The following is a 15609-nucleotide window of genomic DNA, read 5'->3' on the forward strand; positions in this document are numbered from 1 at the left end:
TGCAGCCTGTCACCCCAGTTTGTGGAGGGTTCCTTCATTTTGCGACCTGTTCTGGGGCTGGGAGTGTTTCAGGGAGAACTTCCTCTAAACCAGATTTCCAACAGATTAAGTAGGAGTTCATGCTACCTTTTTTTTTTTTTTTTTTTTTTTTTTGCATCCAGGAAAACATATCTTCACCATACATGTTTGTCTGAAGGTACTGCTCAAGGGGAAGTTAAAAAAATCAAAGTTTTACAGCCTTCATTAGGTCTAAAGCACAGATTTACCCTTGGCAGAAAACACACATGCAGTAAACCCATCCTGCCTTCCTCATCAGAAACTAAAAACTCCGCTGCCAAGGCACGACCAACTCAACTCTTGCTAAAATTAATTAATGAAATTAAATTCCCAACATAAATAGTTGATGTGCTGGAATATAGGAAATAATCCTGCATTAGCCTCCAGGGATGAGCTGGTTGATTAATACATCTGTTTCTAATTTATATAAGCATCAGCATCTCCTCTTCACTCATCTGGCATTCAGGCAAGGCACTTGCAGCATCTTTGAGATAATTCACGTGTGTGAACATTGGTGTGGTCAGATCTTGAGTCAGTCCTTGAGGACTTGCACCTTTGCAGTTCCCCTTTCGTTTTATCGGGTACATAAAAGTGCCTTCAAAGAAATTTCCCTCCCTAGCTAGTGGTTTGAATTAATTGTGGTGCACTTACCTCGGCAGCGAGCCTGGTGCTGTGCTGCAAATCAGAAATGACAAATAGCTGGCTCCTGCAAGGTGCTGAAGGCAACAGCTCCCTAACTGCTGTCCCTGATGTCCCAAACCCACAGCTGCAGTTACGTATTTGCCCTAGTTTTGAGAGAAGAGGTACAAAAAAAAAAAAAAAAAAAAAAAAAAAAATATATATATATATATAAGAGCCAGAAATGCTTCTCAATGCTTCTCACCCCAGGAGGGGTTGTTAGGCTGAAGGAAGTGGAATGCTGAATCACACACACTTTGTTGTCAAGGTGCATGTGTTTGTAATCTGCTTCCATCGCCAGCATGCCTGTGGCTCTTGGTTGGGAATCTTTTCCGTGTGTTGCCTGTTTGTTTTCTTTCAAGCTCCTTTTCAAGCCCCCGTTTCAAGTAGGCAGAGCTGAAGAAGATTTGCAGCACTCTACTGTTTTAGGAGGGGCTCAGACTAGGCTGGCCCCTCGTTTGTTGGCTCCTAACTCCAGCATTGATGGGGGTGATGGAGACATCTTCTCCCCCTCCCTTCCCACCTGTTCTTGTCTGTCTAGAATATAAAATCTTCAGGAAATTGGCAATTCTGTAGAGCCTGGCCTGGATTGCTGCTTTCCAGAGGTCACCCAGGGCAGGCTGTGACAGGGTGGGTCTCCCTCCCCTCTTCTCTCACTGCAGGTACATCCGCTCGGAGCGCTCCGTCATCCTCATCAACTTCTGCCTCTCCATCATTTCCTCCAATGCTCTCATCCTCATCGGACAGACCCAGACCCGGAATAAGGTAAGGGATCCACTGGGGCTTTGTTTATTTGTTTGCTTTCCCCCTGATTTAGCACTGAAATGATCCATTCAGGCAGCACTTCCTCATTTTTCCTCCATCTGTTAATTAGCGACATGTCAAAGACACGGCTAAATGGCAGATTTCAATTTTCTCTCTCGCTCTCTCTTTGATAATTTGTCAGCATCCTCAGGGCTTTGATTAAAACCAATGTGATATTTTTGAATATCTGCCTAGAGTAGCTGGCACATGGCATGGTGAAGAAGCGTGGTGATTTGCGAGGCTTTAACCATTTTATTTTCAAAAAAATTACAAAGACAGATTGAGAAAAGGCTTTAAAAAAAAACCCAAACAAACAACCTCTCAGCTTTACATTTATTTCTCTGGCAGTTTTTATACTCTGAGCTGAAAGTACTTGGCAGATGTTAATGAACACAGGCACAAAACTGTCCAACCTTTTTTGGGGATGGGAAGCATTGCCAGATGTACCGTGAGCACTGCAGGGCCTCGAGGGACTCGGAGCAGATCTCAGAGTGACTCCAGCAGTTCAGGCAAGACCCAGCGTGGTTTTCCAAGCCATGAGCACTGGTTGCTCTCTTCCCACAGATCCAGCTGGAGAGGTGTGTCTTGCCTCCATGACTTTTTTCCAGCTCAAGCACTTTCAGGTTCCCTGTTGACGTCTGGCATGACAAATCACTGCTCACCATTAGTATTTTCCTCTTGTAAATTTCCCCCTCTTCCAGAATGCTCTGACCATCATAACTCTGTTGAGCTAAAAAACGTGAGTCAAGACGCCTCCTCCACTCTTACTGCTGCCAAAATCACAATCAGAAGTAAAAAATTAGTTATTGCTTAACAGAAACCAGTGACCAGCTGGTTTTTTTGAGCCCCTGCTTTGGCAGCATGAGCATGGTGTCACTGTTAGAAGCATATCAGGAATAAAATCTTTCCTGTGAGGGTGGTGAGGCACTGGAACAGGTTGCCCAGAAAAACTGTGTGTGCTCCAACACTGGAAGTGTTCAAGGCAAGGTTGGACAGAACTTTGAGCAAAGAGAAAATCTTCCTGCCCATGGAAAGGGTTTGGAATGAGATGGTTTTTAAGGTCCCTCCCAAAACTCAACCCATTTTATGATTCCTGCAAAGAAGCTGAAGGATTTCGTGAATCAGGGACTCATTTCTATGGAAGGCCCTTTGGTTTAGGGTTAGGTTGTTCTAGGAAAAGCTTTCCAGCTGCTGGAGCCCTGTGTGTGCAGAGAAGTGTGGAAACAAGGATCCAGCTCTTCTCCTGCTACAAAGTGCCCTTCAGAAGCTCCCTTCCCAAAGCAGAGTTGTCTTCCATTGCCAACGTGGTTGGCAAGAGGTGGAGAGAGGGAGAGCCAAGCCCCTGCTTTCCTTGGTTGTGTTTTATGCCACACCAAACGTGTGCTGGGAGCTTCTTTCCATGGGATGAAGCACTGAGGGATGCTCAACAGGACAAACCACAGCTGGACTTCCTCTTTGGTGGTTCTTCTTCACCTCAGGACAGGAGCTGGATGTGTTCCTCCTCTCTCACCTCCTCCAGAGCAGAGTTATGAACCCAGGTTCTCCCTGGTGGATTTTTTGTCCTGTGACTCTGGGAGTTCACTGTTGGAGCTGTTGGTGGGGATTCGAAGCTCCTGGCAGCAATGGCAGGAGGCAGATTAGATCTTTACACATCCATATGCATGAAACCCCAGAAATAGAAAGGTTATTCTTGGATTTCCTCTCAGCCATCTAGTAAACAGTCTCTGGCAGGCAACAGAGAAAGAAAACTATGCAGAGGAGAGACGAAGGAGTGTAAATTAAGATTTTATTCACATTCAATTATCGATAATAGAGTGCCTTAAAATGTTGGTGATTTATAATTGTGGCTTCTCCAGGACATTTCTGTATCGGCTTCCCTGGAAATGTCAAATTCTCCCTGGATTTCCATCCGTGTAACCTCAAAGGCGAGATTCCACGCCTGGATTTGCTAAGCTTTTTGAAGATGAAAGGCCTGGGAAAAGGCTAAAAAAAAATTACAGTCAGCAATCCAGGGATACAAAAGAAAGGGATGCTGCAGGAAGAGGCCATGTCTCCGAGGCTTGTGCTGGAAGGGAACAGATTTCTCTTCTTAAAAGAAAACAAGGGCTAATGGCCTTGACAGACTGACAGGCTCTGCTGGATCTTGGGACATCATATCCCTGTGCTTAGCCCTTCATGGGGATGTTTGGTTTTCCCCACAAGGAAGGGAAAACATGCAGCAGAGGTTGCAGAAGCAAATATTTGCCTGCCTATCAGTTGGCCAAGTTCATTTGAGGCGATGAGTTCATCCTGGTCCAGCTGAGATGTGCATATTTCTCTTGTCTTCCCCTCCCCTCTTCTGCCCTTTCTGTCAAAGCTACTCATTGGAAAAAAAAAAAAAAAAAAAAAAAACAAAAACAAAAAAAAAAAAAAAAAAAAAAAAAACAAAACACACAAAAAAACCAAACCCAAATGTTTGTAAAATTGTGGTGTAAAATTGTAAAGCAAAGCTTTTCTCTTCCCGTTACAAGGAAGAACTGTGTTAGTTTGAAACAAAAAGGCAATGTGAGCAGTGTTGTACCTGATGCCAGTCAAAAAAATAAAAGGGTTATAAAATAGCAATCTCTTAAAATCCATTCCAGAAAGCATCCTCTGTTTATAGCTGTTTCAAATAGGGTTTGTAAGCTGATGAATAGGAACCATCTTTTTTTAGGATTCTTGTAAAATGTGAAAATTACTGGACATTATCATATTGAGCTGTGTTATTTATACTGAACTGACATCCCAAATCCACTTTTAAACAGAATACGGAGGGATTTGGTGTCAAATGCAAATCTGGAACAAAAAAAGACAGTTCCTATCTCAGAGAACACACGGTCTTGCTTTTATTCACAGCCTCTGATAACGTCGGGTGGTGCCAGTGGATGAATCGAGAGCAATCCGATAAAATCATGATAAAAGCCACTCTGTGCATGAGAGCTCTGGCTTGAAAGATGCTGGTGGTTTGAAAAAAAGAGAAAAAAGAGAAAGGTTCATTGACCGTAAAGCCAAGTCCACATTTCCCCATATAACTCAAAGAAAAGAAATTCTTGATTATAAACCTCCCCCTCCCCCAAATGCCTGAAGCTTTTTTTTTTTTCCATCCGTAGTCACTTTTAAGATCTATTTGCTCTCCCTTCTCCTCAGGAGCCACTGGAGTTTCTTCCCATCACTTTCTTCTCAAGTACATTGATTCACAGTTTTCAGGCCCCAGATGGGGGGAAAACTGGCTGAGTGAAACAGAGCGGCACCAATTTGCACCAGTGAAAGATTTGGCCTTGCTGAGTTAAAACAAAGACGAGCTTGTCAGCTTTCCAGTCCATCTCCCTGGCACCCCAGGATTGTTCTTCATAATGCATTTGCCAGTTCTTTCCCCAGTTTAATTTTAAATGGCTTAAGCTGCCTGCATTTCCCTTGTGAGACTTCCCCACCAAGTAGTAGAGCTCGCCATTATGAAATTCTTTCTAATCTAGGGTTTTGTTTTTTTGGTTTTTTTTTTTTTTTTCCTCCTGTCTGCTGGTAGTTATGTGCTCTTGGACAACTGTGCCTTCATGTTTGCAGTCCTTTCCCAGCCCCTGGCAGCCGTGGTTTCACCCAGATCTCACGACTTAACTCTTTCACTCAGCCCTGGTTTTCTGGCAGGGGCACCATCCAAATTACCTTCCTCGGATTTCATTTCCATGCCTGGGCTGCCAGGGGTGTGGTGCTTTGCAAACCTGCACTATTTACTAACTACTCCATCCCCCTCTGCCTTGTAAGGATCATGGCAATAGTTTGGATGTTTTGGAAATTAAATATATCCTGCTGAAGCCAGGAAAGCACCAGGATGGGATGTGTGCTCAGACTTCTAGTGGAAGGTGTCCTTGCCTGTTTTGGGGAGGTTGTAATTAAATGATCTTTAAGATCCCTCCCCATTCAAACAATTCTATAATTCCACAATTCTTCTAAAGTGTTAACCATGGCCTTGTCCTAAAGCACATGCTTAAGAGCAGATGATTTCCACGTAGTACCTCAATTTAAAGCTTTGGTCTTTGCTAAGTCAAAGCTTGTGGAGGAGCCTTCCCCCTCTTAAACGGTATTTCCATGTCCTGATCTCCATGACTTTTCCTTCCAGAGCCTGGTTTGGAAGCGTCTCCCCGCACCTTCCTCCTCTCTGCTCCCTGCTGCTCTCTCCGCCTGCCGCTCCTCTCACATGTCCTCCTTTCCTCCTCTCTCCAGGTGATCTGCACACTGGTGGCGGCTTTCTTGCACTTCTTCTTCCTCTCCTCTTTCTGCTGGGTGCTGACCGAGGCCTGGCAGTCCTACATGGCCGTGACGGGCCGGTTACGGAACCGCATCATCCGCAAGCGCTTCTTGTGTCTCGGATGGGGTGAGGATCCGGGGGCTGCGGAGCAGGCTGCAGGAGAGGCTGGTGCTCCTCAGGAGGCTTGGCAGAGGGTGCTTGGAACCCTTCCAGGGGTTTCAAGAAGGGCTGAAATGGTTAAAAATAGAGATCCATAAGTTGAACCTCCTGTCCGGTGCACCTGAAAATAGAGGAGTCGAATTCAAGTTTCAGAGGGTGCTCCGGGAGTGGTTTCTCCTGGGGTTGAGTCTGTTTCTTGCTTTCTACTTTTCTCTCTCTGTCTCCCTCCGTGTTGGATGTGTTCTGTTGGGACATGATACCAGCCAGGGGAATCCTGGCCTGGATCAGCAGGACCAGGGCAGGGATTGTCCCTCTGTGCTGGGCACTGCTGAGGCCACACCTCCAGTTGTGGGGTCTGTTTTGGACTCCTTCCTACAAGAAAAACATTGAGGTGCTGGGAAGTGTCCAGAGATGGCAGTGGAGCTGGGGAAGGGTCTGGAGCACCAGGGGTGGTTGAGGGAGCTGCAGGGGCTCAGCCTGGAGAAAAGGAGGCTCAGAAGGGACCTTCTGACTCTGCACAGCTCCCTGACAGGAGGGTGCAGCCAGAGGGGGCGAGGCTCTGCTCCTAGGTAAAAGTAATAGAGCAAGAGGAAGCAGCTTCAGTTGCACCAGGGGACATTTATATGGTATATGAGGGAAAATTTCATCACTGAAAGGATGGCGAAGCACTGGAACAGGCTTCCCAGGGAAGTGGTGGAATCACCATCCCTGGAAGCACTCAAAAACCCATGAAGAAAGTGACATTTAGGGTCATGCTTCAGTAGTGGACCTGGTTGGACTCGAGGTCTTTTCAACCTTAATGATTTTATGGTTCTAAGATTCTGCAGAGCAACCTGGTGTGAAGCAAACTCTGAAATCCTGTCTCCATGGCAGCAGCGCCTTTTGGAGACAAATAAACTGCGAGACTGCTGCAGATGCTTGTAACTAATTTTTCTCCCTCTGCCTCTGCCGTATGTTTAATTTATTAGCCTTAAATGATGCATTCTGTAGTAGAAAACAAATACAAACCCATAAACCTGGGCTTTCAAAGCGATAACAAGGGTGTGTTTGAAAGGAGCAGCGGCACAAAAAGTTGCTGAGAAGTGAGGAGGCAAAGGAAAGAAAGGAGTGTGGCTGAGCTCTATTAATGCCTCATTTTACTACTGAAGTCTCACAATTCACCCCAGGCAAGAGATTTCTGGTGCTTACCAAGCACCCTGATGTGATTTATTCTGGCACATCAAGAGCCATCCTCATTGCAGCGCCTTCATCCCTTTAAGTTTTCCCTCCTAAGCTTTTGCTTACAATAGAGAATAAATTGTGTTATTAAAATCCAGGGTTTGCATGTTAGCAGGAGCAGAACCACAGTACCTGCAGCGTACAGGCTGCAGGAGCCTGGGTGTGCTCATGCATATGTTTATACCTCCTTGGTGACTCCAGCAACATCAGGGATATCAAATGTAACAGACTAATAGCTTTCCTAGGTAATAAAAAGAGATTCCCCCCCCCCCCCCCCGATTTGTAAAAGCTGGGACAGATGGGCGTGTTAGCCAAGGGAATTTTGGATGAGCAACATTCACATTTGTAGTCTGTGCAGATTAAAAAAAAAAAAAAAAACAACAAAAAAAAAAGTCCCCCTACATGTGTAGAAGCATAATTTGCACCACTAGTAAAATGTAGTCAGCTCTGAGCTAGGATGCACTGCTGATAAATGATGCATAATAACCATTTGGAGTAGGTTAGGACAAGAAATGAAGAACACTCTTGCCTATTAAGGCGGCAAGGGAATTTTGGATATTTAGCATCCTGCTAGACTTCAGCTGTAGAGCTGGGATTAATGGCACTTGTAAGAGGAAAGAAGCCGAAAATATGTTTTAAAGAGCATAATCTGAAATAATTAGCGCAATTCACTTTGTCATGGGCTGGTTCTCCCCCCTTTCCCCTCTTTGCACATTTGCATTTCTCTAAGCCGTCGTTGGAGACATCTTTGCCAAGTTCTCAGCTGCTCTCAGCTGTAGCTCATTGAAGCTGCAGAGAATGTCAGTAGCAGGGAGGATTATTTTATATTTCTTTTGTCTCCTCTTGGATGTGCAACTTTGCAATTCAATTTTTAAATTATTCTTAGTAATAAATATTATTAATGATTCTTGTCCATGCTTGGACAATGCTCCCAAGTTCATGATGTGACTCTTTGGGTGATCCTGTGCAGGGTCAGGAGCTGGACTTGATGATCCTTGTGGATCCTTCCAATTCAGGATATTCTTTGATTTAGAGCAGACAGATAAATTGTTCCCTGGGAACAACTCAGTCATCATATTTAGCCCCAATAAAGAAGAAATATTTTTTGTCAGGATTTTTATGACCCTGTTATAGTTTCCACAGCTGGATTTTTAATGCTGCCATAGCTCAGCCTCTGAGTGGGTCTTCGGCTGTTTATAACAAGAATGGCTCTTGGGAATTATTAGCAAACATCTTCTGTAGTGGAACATGATTAACACATGGCCTGATTCTCCTGTGACCTGGAAGTACAAAATTCTTTGAAAGAGGTTTTGAATGGCTTTACTTGGAATTGTGAGTGTTAAATTCCCTTTGTGCAGAAAGCCCCCAAAAGCCTTGCTGGCACTGCCTGTACCACACCAGGTGTATGGAACAGGCCGATTAGGAATAAATGTCTTGATAATAATAATAAAAAAAAATTAGATTAAAACCTGTTTTTTGGTGGGGATTTTTTCAATCTAATCCCATCTAACTTTGCTTAGACCACTGACAACTCTCCCAGGGCTGCACCTGTCATTATGATGCTCTTTGGATTAACTTCCACGACATAGCTGCCACCTGTAGTAGCTGTTCCTTGTCCAGACCCATTCCCAGCCCAAACTGAGGCTTCTGGAATGAGCCAGTCCCTGGAGCTGCCAAGTTCACAGCCCCACTCTGGATTTCTGCATAATTACCACGTCAGAGAGAAGCACTTTGCGAAGAACAAGTTGCTATTTTTGGCGGAGTCTTTGCCAAATTCCCTCTTTCCCAGGGTTTCCTGCACCAAACTGTGTTCCTGAAAATGTCCTTTCCTGTGTGGCTTCTTCCCATGGGATGCTGTATTGATGGCACAGTAGGAAATGCAGCAGCCAGGATTTATCCAGATAAGGTGTGAAGGAGGCTAAGGGAGAGTTGGTGAGGAAAAAAATGAGAAAAAGAGGAATGGAAAGGAAAGGAAAGGAAAGGAAAGGAAAGGAAAGGAAAGGAAAGGAAAGGAAAGGAAAGGAAAGGAAAGGAAAGGAAAGGAAAGGAAAGGAAAGGAAAGGAAAGGAAAGGAAAGGAAAGGAAAGGAAAGGAAAGGAAAGGAAAGGAAAGGAAAATGAATATTAAAAGAGACACGTTTTAAACCACTGCATGTTGGGTTTGGACTGTTGAAACGTGACCTGTGCCTGGAGATCTCACATGGGAAGAGAAGCACTTCCCTTCAGGAAAACCCTCAGGGTGCTCCATATTCCAGCCAGCTTGGCCCTGTGGCTCCCAGCTGCTGCAGAGCCTCACTGTTAATCAGCCTTGGAATGATTTGTGTTGCTGAGGGACCCCCTTCCCAGAGGAATGTTGTTTGGAAGCTGTGCCTGCACATTCCTTGGATCTCCTGCAGTCACCTGCCGTGACCTCCACAGCTCACGAATTAGGGCCTTGTCAAGGGGCACTAATCCCAGCTGGCCACTGATCCTGCTGATTCTTAATGGGATTTTCCCATCTTTAGTGTTGAGACAGCTTAATTCCTCCTGCCACAGGGAGGAGGGCTATAAAAAGCCACGTGGAGACCTCCAGGGCTGAAGAACCCGATGTTATGAGCTGATCTCCAGACATTTCTTTAGGGAAAGGGGAGAGCTGGACTTTGAACCTTCATAGATCCTGGAAGAGACCTGAAACTCTTTCTCATTGTTGTTCAGAGAAATCTGCTCCATTACAGATCTTGGGGGACCTGTTTGGGATAGGGAAACTCTGTTTTAATTTCCTTTTCTGTCTCATTTGGGGCACGTTTGAACCTAGGTTGTGCATCCTACACTGAGTGCAAAGTTCTTAATCTTTGGGCTGTTGGAGTTGGGTTGTGGCTGAATATTCCAACTTCAGAGACACCATGAAGACCCTAAGAATAAAATAAATCAATTTTATGCATCTGAATCTACTGAAATCCCCCCCCCCCCCCCCAACTGTTGAGACCACAGCAGGGCAGGAGCTGATTGCAGCTCATGGTATTTATTTAAATAACAGAGGTAATTAAAGTTCTTGCTTTTAGTTCTGAGGGTCCTGAGCTCAGTCTCTGCCCCAGAGCCAGGCTGAAATGGATGGTGCTGGAATAACTCTGGGGAAAATGGGGAATATTGAGTGGGAGAAGGGCTGCACATGTGATGAAATTACTGATTTCCTCCTGTTTCATTTCCACAGGACTCCCTGCCTTGGTGGTTGCCATTTCTGTGGGATTTACTAAAGCCAAGGGATACGGCACCGTGAACTAGTGAGTAAAGGATTCATTTTTTCCCCTTGTTTTATCCTCCATCCTTTTTGTCAAAACCCAGCCACTGACCCACGGGAGGCAGTCTGGAAGCTAAATTTCCACATGCAGGACAATTCCTGCATCCCTGCCTCCTCAATCCATCATCTGACCAAGCTGACAAAGCTTGTTCCTTTAAGAACAAGTTCATAGGAACTAATTAGTTTTAACTGTTGTATTTGTGACATCACTTTGATCTAAATACCTTTTACTTAGAGCTTTTTAATGTATTTTTTAAGGGGAAAAATGTGGAATATTTAAAGTTTAGGATGTTTAAAAATTAAAACCAGCTTTTTTTCTAAATCCATTTTTGTGCTTGATTGGCCCCACATTTTCAAAATCGCTCAGCTCAGTTTTAGGCTTCAGAATGAGCCTGACTTGTGCAAACCAAGATTTTGACAGCAGCCTGTGTTTGCCTCTTTTGCAAATTTGACAGATTTTGTCTTTAGGAAGCATTTATGTGCTCATAATGGGGGAAGGAAAACAGAAAAGAAACAATGAAAGAGGTAAAAAATGCATCACTCAGAGCTGAGCATTGGTACGACTTTAAATGAAAAAGGAAAAAAGAGAAAATATTTTCTCCCTCTGTTGTGAAAAACCTTAGAAATTTCATGGATAGTGACAGTTCAGGGATAATATTTTATGTAACAACAAGTCAGGCTCTTCCCTACTTCATCCCATCATTTTCCAGAGTCTTCCTGGGCAGGGATTTGCAGCCCACACGGGCAATGTTTGGGACTGGAGCTGTTGATGTGGCCGGCAGCAGATGAGGCTCCGCTCGTCCCACTGAGGAAATGTCATGTGGAACCTCCTGCTCTCCCTCAATTCCCACCACATCCTGCACACCCACGGCCAAATGGTCCAGGGTTTGCATTTTAATTGCAGGGGAGTATTAAAGCAGCACAGCAGCGCTTTCTGTTTGCTTTGCAACCTGAATTCGTGTAAGGCAGAGGGCTCAGGATTGTGGATTTCTCAAGTACAAATCCATAGACAGAATTCCTGAAGTCTGTGCTGGCATCGGGATGCATTGGCCATCCCACCTTCAATGTGTTCTGGTGGAGAGGGACCCAGTGGTTGTTGTCTGACTCAGAAGAGGACAAAACACGGCCTGTTCTGCAGAAACATCACCAATATCCCAAATTAATTCCCTTTGGATTTTCCCTGGGTCAGCTGCTTCTGGCACTTTGCTCCAGGCACATCCGTGAGAATAATTAATAATGAACAAGCCTGGGGGAGATGGGAGGGAGGTCCTGGATATTTCTGCTTCTCTTTTTTTTTGTTTATGGGCTGGTGGGAATTGGTGCAACGAGCTTTGTGGCTCTGTCAAAAATGTTAAAGGGTTTTTTGGTCAACGTTGACCACACAAAGTGCCTGGGCAGGGAAGGCAGGAATGTGCAGGAAAGCACTCCCTGTTTTCTGTGCTGGACCACTGTGCCAGCATCTCCCACCCTGCAAACTGCAGCCAGGAGGGTGTCAGCATGAGACAAAACCTGCTGGGCTCCTGCTTTGCTCTCCTGTTGGCACAGGGTGAGGTGTCCAAGAGGCTGTGCTGACTCTCCAGCGTTCCCAGGGGTTGCCTGGTCACTCCAGCTCTCCTCCTTTTGCTGCCAATGCTCTGACTCCTTTCAGCCCTAAAGACTCTGTCACTCCTTGCATCCAAGGGCTGGATATCCAGCCAGGGGATGGAAGGGGATCCCGTGCTCCCAGCTCTGCTGTCAGGATGTTTGTCACCAGAATTGTGGTGGTGGAGCTTTCACACCCCAGCAAGTCCAGTTTGATGAGTTTGCTTTCAATGATCCTTGTGGGTCCTTTTCTGGGGTATTCCATGGTTCTGTGGTCCCTCCTGTGCCTCCTTTCCACATTTCCCAATGCGGGGTGAAGCTGGTGAGTCCCACCGAAGTCATGAGAAGAACAACAGTTCCTCTCAAGCTCAGAGATCCCATCAGACATCCCCAACGCTGCCATCCTGTTGTAATTCCACACTTTGGTACCTTCCAGTACCTAAAAGACATACAAGGAGGCTGGAGAGGGACTTTTTCCAAGGGCATGTAGTGACAGAACAAGGGAAAATGGCTTTGAGCTGAAGGAGGATAGATTTAGATTGGATATTGGGAAGAAATTCTTCCCTCTGAGGGTGCTGAGGCCCTGGCACAGGTTGCCCAGAGAAACTGTGGCTGCCCCAACCCTGGAAGTGTCCAAGGCCAGCTTGGAGAGAGCCTGGAGCAACCTGGGATAGTGGAAGATGTCCCTGCCCATGACAGGGAGATTGGACAAGACAATCTTTGAGGTCTCTTCCAACCCAAACCACTCCATGGTTCTCTGAATTCCTGCTGGAATCGGCTTTACCAAGAGCCAGAGTTAAACAGAGCTCTCTTGCACTGAGCGGTGGGTTCACGAGCCCTGATGCTGAATAAAATGGAGCATCTCTGTCATGAGAGTTGCATTCACACTTTTGTGCATTTTAAAACACGGAACAAATATTGCTGTGGGCCCAGCCGGGCAAGGCGCCCCGACAGACTGGAGTGCATTCACACTTCGCCCTCTCTTCCCGCTCAAAAAGGCTTAAAAGCTCTGTTGCACTGCTGTGTGGGGAGGCCCTTGGTTTTTCCTCTCCTCCAGAGCAAAGTCAGCACTGCACAGCAGCAATTTCAGAGCTGAACCCCAAAACTTGAGGTTTAGCTTGGATATTGGGAAGAAATTGTTCCCTGTGAGGGGGGGGAGGCCCTGGAACCCACCCTGAGAGGGAGGGTGCCTGGAGAAGCTGTGGCTGCCCCATCCCTGGAAGTGTCCAAGGCCAGCTTGGACAGGGTTTGGAGCAACCTGGGATAGTGGAAGGTGTCCCTGTCCGTGGCAGGGGGTTGGAACCAGGTGATCTTGAAGGTCCTTTCAGCCCAGTTTTGTCTCCAGTGGGCACTCATGGGGCATTTCAGGTGGGCACTGCAGACTTTCAAGGCCCAATATTTCCAGCTTGCAGAAGGAAATGAAAAGCTTTGATCACAGCACATTCCTCCCTGAGAAGGAGGGGACAAGAGCTGACAAGATAAACCACAAGGGACTTTTAAAAACCACACAGAGCCTTTTAAAGCATCTTCCAACCCCACAATTTCTGGTCCCAAGAGCAGTGCATGAGCTCCTGTGGTGGACATGAAGTCAAAGCAGGGCTCTGATAATTAGGTGAGCATAGAATTTAACACTCAACAGCAGGTTTTTTTGTTTTTTCCATGACACAGTGGTAAAAAAAAAAAAAAAAAACCTGACATCCAACTACAGGACATGGTCATGAGGGCATTTTGGGGACAGCTGCAAGTGTTGAAGGCACTGCAGAATTAATCTTGATGTTAAAGACTCTCAGGGCAAAGCTGGTGGAAGGGGCAGGGTGTGAAATGTGTGATGTGTCTTGAGGCTGGATCTGCCAGTCCAGCTGGATCTTCAGGATGTGCCAAAGGTGGCCCAACCACACTGGAACAAACTCCACCAGGACTCCTTAGGAGGATATCACTCAGTTTGGTCCTGGTTTTTTTATTGTACATGGGATGAAGCTTTTCTCTAACAATGAAAACACGAGTGAGCAGCAGTTGTCGGGGTCTGTCCCACCAAGAATTGTCCCATCAAAGGCTTGGCAGCGTCTCCAAGCTCTAATGCAGAGAGATCAGAGCCTGTGGTAAGTTTAGGGAGCTTTTAGTATGTTTAATATTTACCGTTTGGCTGGCCAGACTGCACTGAGTCATGAGCTGAGGAGGGAGAGAGAGGTTCAGATTAAAAATTGAATATGTGCTGCAGGATTTGGAGTGTGTCTGTTGTTCTGTAAGTGGTGATTCCCAGCAGCCGTTCTCTCAACCTTTATTACTCAGGACATTCCAACAAGGGGATTTTTCCTTTCTCTTGTCTGAACTGCATTGGAAAGGACATTTTGCTGTTGTTTGGAGCATGCTGGGGCAGGGTAGAGGCTCCTCTTCCAGTCTCAAAGAAAGTCTGAGGGGTACCAGAGGTCTAAAGGACTGATCACCTCCTTAGATTAGGCTGAGTGCCTGAATAATAACTCTGCTTTTAGCTGGTGCTCCAGGGACTGCCTCTGGACCTCTAAAGCTTCACAAACAAGCTCCTAAAGCTTGAAGTGAATAATTGAGGTTGTGCCACTGGCGCTGGGAACTCACATCCTTCCCCACAAGAGAGCTCATCAGAAGTTTTCTGAGAACACAGCCTGCACACAGCAAATTTCTCAGGGTCCTGGAGTGTCACTGCATCAGGGCTTTTGTGACCCACAGGTGTCTCAGCAGCTCCTGGGTTAATCTCTGGATAAACACTGGTGGGCCAGCTCTGATTCCTGACTGTAATCTCAGTTTTACAAAATGTTCTGTTGGTGCTGCCTAATCTTACACAGGATTGAGGTGAGAGCTGGGCTGGACAGTGTGAAAAAGGGCTCAGTGGAAGCCAGCCCTTCCCAGGACCAGGACAAAAGCCACCACCTCCCTCCCATCTGTGCCACAAAAAGAGTCACAAAAAGATCAGATGGTTTGCAAAAAAGGGTTTGTTTTTTTTTTTTGTGCTGAACACAAGAGCTGCTGTCAGTCAAGGAAACGCTGCTTAGGAATTGTTAAACCATTCACTTCCTCCCTTCCAGTGATAATTTTATTTTAAAAATCACTGAAGAGATCATTTGGAAAGTATGAGGGAACCTCTTAGCAAAATGCAAATATTTCTGTGCCTCATAGGCACGAGGCTAAAAGCATCTCCACTAGGCTGGGGTTTGCTGTCAGTTCTGTCTCTCGGATATCCCTTCACCCTTTCCTTTCCCTTGCTGGCAGCCAGCACCTCTGACAGCCTCAGAAATGCTTTGATGAAGTGCTGTGGCAGGGAGGTCAGGCAGTCAGAAGGGATCAGGGCTGGTGCTTGGTGATGTGTGAACTCACCTTCACAAATTCCTGATGCTCCCGGGGGACCAGGGGCTGCCAGGGACCCGGCAGGAATGAGAACCCTCTTTGCACCAAGTCCTCATCACTAATTGCAGTGCAGGACTGTCACATTTCTTCATCTGATCCACCAGTTGGAAGAGACACTGAGAAAAAACATCTCAAAAACCAGGATGGAGCTTTGGATGAAAAGCTTTGGACAAGGACTGGGATTTGGGAGCCCTCCT

At 45.9% G+C, this 15609-nt stretch overlaps 1 protein-coding gene across 4 annotated transcripts in view; it reads left to right on the plus strand.

Annotated features, from left to right (window-relative positions):
* ADGRB1 (adhesion G protein-coupled receptor B1) overlaps window positions 1-15609 on the plus strand; it is a 140317-nt gene that overhangs the window by 78703 nt on the left and 46005 nt on the right. For all 4 annotated transcript variants that reach the window (XM_053981688.1, XM_053981695.1, XM_053981704.1 and 1 more), the window contains 3 exons: window positions 1398-1500; window positions 5776-5926; window positions 10367-10436. In XM_053981688.1, the coding sequence (XP_053837663.1) occupies window positions 1398-1500; window positions 5776-5926; window positions 10367-10436 (324 nt within the window). The remainder of the gene's footprint in view (window positions 1-1397; window positions 1501-5775; window positions 5927-10366; window positions 10437-15609) is intronic.

The sequence above is a fragment of the Vidua macroura genome, chromosome 1 (assembly GCF_024509145.1).
Source record: "Vidua macroura isolate BioBank_ID:100142 chromosome 1, ASM2450914v1, whole genome shotgun sequence".
Lineage (NCBI taxonomy): Eukaryota > Metazoa > Chordata > Aves > Passeriformes > Viduidae > Vidua > Vidua macroura.